The 8,712-nt window shown below is 50.8% G+C and overlaps 3 protein-coding genes across 3 annotated transcripts; all 3 read left to right on the forward strand.

The window, feature by feature from the left end:
* Positions 1-1,610: 1,610 nt before the first annotated feature.
* On the forward strand, positions 1,611-4,777 carry EPUS_07968 (uncharacterized protein; the record flags this gene model as incomplete). Its single annotated transcript, XM_007805609.1, has 2 exons — positions 1,611-2,187; positions 4,059-4,777. The coding sequence occupies 2 exons, from the start codon at positions 1,611-1,613 to the stop codon at positions 4,775-4,777; spliced, it is 1,296 nt and encodes a 431-aa protein (XP_007803800.1).
* Positions 4,778-5,110: 333 nt separating this feature from the next.
* Positions 5,111-5,461, forward strand: EPUS_07969 (uncharacterized protein; the record flags this gene model as incomplete). Its single annotated transcript, XM_007805610.1, has 2 exons — positions 5,111-5,143; positions 5,195-5,461. 2 exons carry the CDS (start codon positions 5,111-5,113, stop codon positions 5,459-5,461), a joined length of 300 nt encoding a protein of 99 aa, XP_007803801.1.
* A 633-nt stretch (positions 5,462-6,094) lies between these two features.
* Positions 6,095-8,620, forward strand: EPUS_07970 (uncharacterized protein; the record flags this gene model as incomplete). Its single annotated transcript, XM_007805611.1, has 5 exons — positions 6,095-6,182; positions 6,233-6,362; positions 6,416-6,595; positions 6,647-8,516; positions 8,585-8,620. The coding sequence occupies 5 exons, from the start codon at positions 6,095-6,097 to the stop codon at positions 8,618-8,620; spliced, it is 2,304 nt and encodes a 767-aa protein (XP_007803802.1).
* Between the last annotated feature and the right edge of the window lie 92 nt (positions 8,621-8,712).

Genomic DNA, 8,712 nt, shown 5'->3' on the forward strand with positions numbered 1-8,712 from the left:
AGTCTATGCAACTGAAGATTCCTTATTGGCACTTCAGATATGCGCTCTTTCTGGAAATACGAATTGAGGGCTGCGCTCTGTGCTCAAAAATGCCAATCTCCGTATATAACTTGCCACGTTCTTGTTAGGTGATGAGCGCTTGACAGCTCTATCTGGACAACCGTTGATTACTTGTTAACAGTTTGGCCAAAATGGGCAAGCTGCATGTGGGACAGGGCGGTGAAGCGGCGAGATTCCAATAGTGTAACGACCTATCTACAAGTTTAGGGCTTGATAGGCCTGAGAAAGGATAGCGTAGGCTAGAGAGGGGTGACTAATGCAGATCACAAGACTTTAAATCAGGCATGCTGCCGATCACGGAGTGGCGCAAGTCAAGAGGGGGGTAGCAAGTTCCAGACAGCTTGACCTTCACGAGAAGGCAGCCAAGACGAGGTTTTGTTTTGCAAAGTGCACTGTTGCATTACTTATCCTGTTACCCACACCCAGCGTCCTGCCTAAGTTACGGAGTATAGCGGGAGATAATTCAACGCCAATTATCGCTTACTACTGGTATCCCTCGTTAGGTGGGCGGCTGCCCGAAAGAGAGCTGTAAGCCTGTGCCGTTGCGTTGCTGTTGAACTGTAGATCCCCAAATCCAGATGCAAGTGCTCCAGGTTGGTGGGGTGGATCTCCACGCTCCAAACATGCCCTGCAGCTGCCAGGCTGAGCAATAAGCATGGATGAGTGTGAGGGAAATAGCTTGAATGTTGAAACCCGAGCGACCCGCCGACAAAGCAGGAATAGGCAGGGTGGGGTCCTTGGGGCTAGCCCGCTCGAGATCAAACGTCACCCTCCAGTGTTTCGACAGTTAAGTTACAGGTGTACTTCTCAGCATGGCCGCGACCAGCGCAAGGGTCCGAGTGATTGGACAATGGCTGATGAATGGTCAGTGCAGACGCCCGGGGCTGGGTGTAGACGTCCCTGGCCGGCGATGGTCACAGTAAATATCGCCTTGAATGTGCGAGTTGAGAGACTAAGACTGATGTGATAGGATGTCTATCGCCGTTAAGTAAACCTTCAGAAGGATTGAGAGTAAGAATAGGACAGATTGGAGATCATTCAGGCTCAGGGTTCGGATGGGATAACTAAAATGAGGTGGTAAAGGACCCGTGGCGTTTTGGTGGTGATCGGCCACGAATTTCAAACGTAGTTAGTGCACCCAGCCTCAGCCCCCTGCCTAATACCGATTGTGCACCAAGCCCAACCAGAAATAGCGTGCTCATGTCTTCCCGCCATTGCTGAATCGCCACCCTCCCTTCATATTACTGCTTCCATTCCCCAAGTGCTCCGACCTTGTTCTCAGCCCGCAACCAACCGATCCTACTTTCACCATCAACAATCGCCACCCCTCTCTTGTAGCTCTTCAACCTCGATACTCATTATTTTACCGCCTATACGCATCTGCAATTCTTTGTCGACCATTTTGTTGTCGGATGACTACTCCCCCTTCGGTTCGGTCTTCTATTGTCTTCCTACCAGGCCAATTTCACGTCACCCTTGCTACATCCTTTTAGCCTCCATCAATCTATACCTCAATTATCAGCTTATCAATACTTCGATCACTCACTATAATGTCTTCTTTCTTCTACGGTGGCCATCAGCAGCAACAGCAGCATCACCCTCACAATGTTGCCGCCTCCCACAGTCACCACGGTCGTACCCGGCGAGCTCCTCGTCTGTCAGCTTCGCAGAATCCCAATCGCCAGTATCGTGCTCGTCCAATGAAAGATGTGAACATCGAGGCGCCCAATGTTACTGCATTTCGGGTCAGGTTCGAGGCTGGTCGCTCGTTTGACCTAGACGATGATTTGGAATTCTGTCCCAACCTCCTGACCGACGATGAAAGGCTTTCGATCAACTCTGGGTCCTCTGATCGATCGTCTCTCTCGAGCGGGTCGCCTGATGCATCACCCATTCAACACCAAATCCAACCGCAACAACAAGTAACGCCCGCCATATCGTTATCCTCAGCTGGATCGTCCTTCGTATCGCCCAATCTATCTATGAACCACCAAATAAAGATCCATCAACCTTCCGCCGTCCGAACCAGAAACGCAATTCCCATCGTCAATCCCAGCACAGGCATGCGTGTTGCCAGTCCACCATCATCGATCTCGCCAGGAATGATGCAGCAGACAACGGCCGCACGTAGGTGGTAGTTGATGCTCCCTGTGCTCACTCCTGCCAAGACGTGTTTCGGTTCTGTTGTCTCTGTATCATTCCTTGTGGCCGTGATCAACTGTGTTTTCATTCAGACCGTGGATGCTCGATGTCTTCCCCCTACCTGAAGCCGACCTTGTATATATTTATTCATGTCATACGACCCTCATCGAGCGACGGCGCGGCAACTCCGTACAATTTTGTTTGATCACGATACCACTTAAAGTTGAATTTTGGGTTATGGTAGAGAGCGTAGCGGCAGGGTTGAAATATCCTTGTTTTGGATGGAGTCTTGAGCATTGGATGAGCGATTCGATGATAGATGAGGAAGATTACTAGTGTTTCAATTTACTGTTTTCCAGTTTTGTGGATCAGCGGAGTTCAGAGCTTAACGGATAAGGTCTGGACAATGAGCATGTTGGACACAAGATGATACCACGGAGATGACATGGCATCGTGTTCTGTTTGGTTTGGGTCAACGGAAATTCAATTACAAAAAACATCTGCCCTATTACTGTAGGCAGCGGGTCGGAGCGCATCTCGAAGGATAATCTTCCATGAGTTGCATATACGGGGTTGGCTTTTGCACTTATATGGCTCATGGTTGGAAGACGAAATGGGGTTTTAGCCATAGATTGTCACACCAGATATCTCATCACCTTCTATAAATGTTCTTACATAACACAACCATACGTCGACGTAGATCCCAAAACGTCTATATACTGCCTTAAGGAGCGCACCTTATGCGTGCCAAGAGGACTGATAGATTCTATGTTGTTCTACGCATCAAAGGGCTGTGCCAGGAGGACTCGGACAGATTCTACGTTGTTTTACGCATCAAAGGATACTTATATCCTTCTTGTACATAGATTCTAGTTCTTCGCGCTCAATATGTCAATCCTCTGAACCCCCTACTGTTCTATTGCCCTTGCACTCCTCTGAGATCCTAACAATGACATTCCTGTTTAGGTTTGCGAAGCATCAGAGATCGCCATAACTACAACAAATCTGCTTTTGGCTCGAGTACACGCATTGATGAAATTGGACTAACAGAGGACTCTTCTCCCTGCGCTGCACGAAGAGATAGGATGCTGGAGGTTTTCGGCGTGTGACATATTGAGTACACGACTTTGCCCATCGCTGTCCCAGTCCCCCCCAACGCACGGATGTTCGTCCTCATGGCCACAGCAATATTTCTACCAAACCTGAAATTATATTCCTCCGCTTACTTGGTGCCTTAAGCGGATGGCCCGGTCCCGAGCCATGGAAGGCTGTGATACAAAACGGGGGGCCAAATGAGACGAATTCTGCATGATTCCGTCTCCTGGAGCTATCGCCTGGCATAAACGCAAGCAGGTTGCATTGGTTAACACCATTTCATTCTAGCATTCTCTTAACGCTTCATATCTCTGCTTGCTTCTCTCTGTTGCTGTTGGATGTCCTAGTTTTGGTCTTGCCTTAAGCCATCAACACTTTCACCTTGTGAAGTTGCGTTGCCTTCGCGGGCCTACCGGAAAAGCTTGAGAGTCGTCAATTAGAGTCTAATGGCCTCCTGAGTATCAACAACTTCCTGAGTAGGGCTTATCATAGTGGTAATGAAACTCACCCAAAACAATTATCATTGCTGATTTACCTACAGCTATTGTCCTCAATGGTTATCTCTATCTTGACGGCGGGGACATCAGCTTCTATGATGACGGAGAGCTGGCCCATCTTCCAGGCCCATCATGATCCCACTGCGCCAGTTTCGACAATTGACACTAATTGCTAGGTATTCAATGATACCTTCTCGATCAACCTATCCTCCTCCTGGACGAATTGAACTGTTACCTTCAATCAGATAGCGAACACTGCACCAGTTTTGAATTATGTTTCCTTATGGACAGATTCCACAAACCCGTCATTTTATGCCTGGGGAGGGGAAATCAGCTATGCGCTACCGCTTGACCAGCTTCTACCAGTTCCCAAGAATTCTGTCTGGAAGTTTACACCTGCAGATGGGGGTTCAGGCTCGTGGTCGGAACAAGCTATGCCCTCCAATTCAATCTTCTCATCTTTAACTCGACCAGCAGGCGCTATTGGCGGATACGGGAACGGGACCGAGTACCTGATGGGCGGATACTCATCCAGGAGAACTACTCCACAAACGGCAGACGTTGACGGCTTTGTCCCAATACCGGGCATAGTTTCCTATGACATTGAGGCGGGCACTTTGAAGAGTTTATCAGCCACAGACTACTCAATCTACGGCACTGCAATGTATGGACAAATGCAGTACGTGCCATTTGGTGCTGAAGGGCTGTTGGTTGTGATGGGTGGTTCTACTTCTGACGCTGTTGAGTGGACTGATAGAGGCTCAAAGTACGTCTCATTCGAAACAATCACTATTTTTGATTCTACCACCAACTCATGGCATAATCAAATCGCCAGTGGAACGATTCCCGACTCTCGCCCAAGATTCTGCTCAGTGGCGGCTAGCGGCGATAATGGAACCTACGAAATCTTTATATATGTTGGGTACGTAGCGTCTGCCTCTGGAGAACCACAAGCTTCGAATACGGCGGCACAAAGACTGTGAAACATCGCACTCGACGAGGTATTTGTTTTATCCCTATCGGGTTTTGCATGGACAAAGGCGAGTTATACCGCAGCTACTCCACGGGTCAATCACGCCTGCAATGTTGGTGGTGGTAGACAGATGATTGTAACTGGGGGTTTGAACCCAGCTTCAGCAAACGGTACCGATCTTTTCCAGGCCAGATGTCCGGACTCAAGGCGTTGGCGTGTTCGACATGACGTTAATGCAATGGAAAGGATCACTATGATGCAGATGCCCAGCCATATGTGACTCCGGCAGCTGTCAAGAGCTGGTATGCTGCTAATAGGGGGCCGTATCCTGCCAAATGGAACGATGCTGCTGTGGAAGGATTTTTTACCAAATCAGGTAACATCACAAGCTCGTGGCAGATCAATGATGGATGCTAATATTTTGCAGCCAGCTCGGTTCTTGGTCTGGTTTCTGATGCGTCGGCGGCGACGCGCTTCCAACCTACCTGCGGTTCCGCGTCAATCTGCCGAGCATGAGGGTACGGAATGGAAGGCAGAGCTACAAAGTCATACTCCACCAGAGTCGAAAGTAGAACTCCGAGGTCCAATTCCACCTGAGTACCTGACCAGCTCCAATCCATTGGCGGAGCTCGCGCAGCCTCAGACGGTGACTACCGGTTTTCGTAGAGATCTTCAGGGGCAAGAGTTACCTTAGCATCAGCTCCGTATGCAGTGATCATAGTAATGAATCTAGACTCCATCTTCATCCTCCTCGTCTGACATGTGACACGTGGCAGATGGCAGATGGCAGATGGCAGATGGCAGATGGCGGATTGACCGAGGTTGGCCTGCACCTGTGATCTATAGATCTATAAATACTTCTGGAACAGAGAAAAGTGACAGGCATGACAGCATAGGCCTCCGGGCCATACTCTAGGCATGATGCAGTGATGCCCGCCTAACATCTAAGTATCATCTTGGCGTGATGTGCTAATCTGATGGGGTTAATTCAGCCTCAGCTTACCCGTGACAGAGCCCAGGGTCAGCTATCCCCACCCATCCATCTATCCATCCATCTACTCCGTATCCATCCATGCTTTAGAGCACGTATGAGACTCAGACGGCGTGTGATCCTTGTGGCTGTCGTTTATGTCAGCGCCGGCCCGTAAGCATAATCCGCTCTGACGAGCGAGTAGTACCAGTACTCGTCCATGTTGCATCAGCATCTCCCGCCTCGTCCTATTGGTGGCGCATATCTTGCCGGCAGCTTGGGGGCTGACGCCAGCTTTCACGACATTTCCCTCATACACTTCTCCAGCACCCCGAAAGTCAATCTTCCATATCCAAGATGGCTTCATCGGCACAGAGCGTGCTTCTCATTTCCTTGATTGCCCTTTTATTGCTTGCTACACCGAGCTATGCATTCGGAGCTGGAAGTAAGAGTGAATGGAGAGCACTGACCCATGTACAGAGCTGACAAAGCCAGATATCGCTTCGATCTCGGCTATTGAAGGACGGAATTTCCGTCACGGAGACATTGAAGATGCGCTCAAGTTGGTGGCCTGTATTAAGGGTCACAAATGGACCTCGATGATGATCAAAAGAGTATACTTCGGGTACGATTTCTTACCGGGAATCGGGAGGCCGAATGCTTATGCCTATGCTGTAGCAACTGGCTGCGCGACTACTCCCAGGCCATGGATACGGGCACTCTATCGAAAGCGCAGCCTGAAACCATCAGAATTCTTGTCTGGATCTTGTCATTTCTAAGCTTTGGATATGCCACTGCAGAGTTTGAGGTCACAGCCGAACGACTTGGTGTGTACAGGCCAGAAGAGCATATTGATAAGTCTGTTGCATTGATCGCCAGCTCTGGGCCAGTACCTGACTTGTAGTGTAGTCCCAAGAATTACAACGACGACAAAGATGCTCGTCAAGTTGATCCCCGTTTGCGAGGACCCATCCGTCCAATTGAGCTCCAGGTCGACCCGCAAACAGGAATGAAGAATTACATTGCCAATATGCACGGTGACTGGGCTACCAGCGCTGCATACGTGAAGTACAGCTTCGAACGTTGTATGTATCATGGAAGACTATACACCAACGGCCATGGCATATTTAAGGGCAAAGACGAAGATCTCGCAGAAGCTTTACGATATATGGGACAAGGTCTACACTGCTTGGAGGACTTCGGCGCACATACGAATTATGTCGAACTTGCATTACGAGAACTTGGCCTGCACAATGTTTTCCCGCATACTGGTACAGCTACAGCGATCAACCTCCGGGGCAAGCATACATTTCCATTGGTGACTGGAACTTTCGGCATGGTCGATTTCTTCCACTCGGTTCTCGGAGAAGCTACTGATCATTTCACACAAAGCGAGATCAATGAGATGGATAATGCCCTTTGCAGTGCACAATCGTCCTCTCAGTCATCCAATCCGCTGAACTCATTGACCGGCCTTCTCTCTAAAATTCCCGGAACCAAAGATCTGTGTACTGAGGCGGAGAGGTTGCAAGCTTCCTCACAAGCTCAAGCACGCGCCTCAGGACCAAGTAGTAGCACGCGTGGTGTGGGTGACTTCAATCAGCAACCTGGCCGGCATGACGCCAACGCTGCCTACCAGCAGGGCTACAATCAGCACCCACATTGGAATCAACAGCCATCTCAACCTCAGTGGGGTCAACAACAGCAACAACAGCCAGGTGCATGGAATCAGCCGCCATCACATCAATCTCAGTGGGAGCAGCAACATCACCAACCACAATGGGGTCAGCAACAACCTCAATGGCACCAAGAACAACACAGCCAACCTCCATTCACCAACCAGCAAGCTCCACCCCACGCTGCACCTCCGCAGCAAAGCGCCCAGAGACCCGGCCTCCCAGGAATGCCAAACTTCGACCCCTCAAAAACCGTGCAACAGATCTACCCAATCCTCGTCTTCCGCGACAAAGTCGTCCGCTCTATCAGTGCTATCATAAGCAAGATCCCCGGCCTCGAAGCCCTTGTAGATAAGATCACCGAAACACTAACCGTCTTCATCTTATCACTGCTCGCCCCCTTCATCCGGCCCATCATCAATGGCCTAACCACCCAACTTCAGGCAGGGAGCAGCGCCGTGGTAGACTCCAGCGGAAAACACCAGTACGAACCCTGGACCGACCCGCACTGCACGGACCCAACCCACTCGATGCTGAGCAAAGACCACTTCAGCAATATCCTCAACGAGCCGGCGGGCCAGGTCGCTAGCGAGATCCTGAAGTTCGTCGCGCCCCGCGTAATGTACGCATGGGATCACCCCAACGTCCCGGTGCAGCAAGTGCTAGACGACTGCATGAAAGTCTTCCACCACCCTGCAGCACGAGACCATCAGTGCGAGGTGCATAGAAACATGTTCGACGCCGTCCAGAAATGGGCCAGTCGCCGTCCGGGCGGGGGTCGTGATCTAGACGACATCCTCTCTTCGGAGAGTGTGCGGGCCGGGAGGAATCACAAGGATGGTGGTCAGACAGGTGGTGCTGGTGGGCATTCTCATGGCGCTCCTGGCGCTAAACCTGTGCAGCACTCTATTGGCGGGATGAGTGCCGGGTTTCCTGGTCAGCACCAGCAGCAGCAGCAGCATCATCATCATTCCCAGAGTGGTAGCGTTGGTGGTGGATACTCGCCCCAACCACAACACTCACACCACCAATCCGCAGGTAGTGGAGGTGGCGGGGGCTTCAATCCACTCGCCCAACTCTCCCACGTCCCCGGCATGTCGGGCGTGAGTTCCACCCTCAAAAAAGTCAGCAGCTTCGTCCCCGGTGGGCTTGGTGGGTTTGGCGGTTCTAGCCACGGCGGCGGTGGCGGGAGGAGAGGGCTGGATGATGATAATGACGATCTCTCATCCGCTGGACCGGCATATCAAGACCAGGGCCAAGCCGGCTTGCTGCCGCCCGAAACAGATCGGAAGAGCGTCG

This window comes from Endocarpon pusillum (genome assembly GCF_000464535.1).
Source record: "Endocarpon pusillum Z07020 unplaced genomic scaffold scaffold4382, whole genome shotgun sequence".
NCBI classification, from domain to species: Eukaryota; Fungi; Ascomycota; class Eurotiomycetes; order Verrucariales; family Verrucariaceae; genus Endocarpon; species Endocarpon pusillum.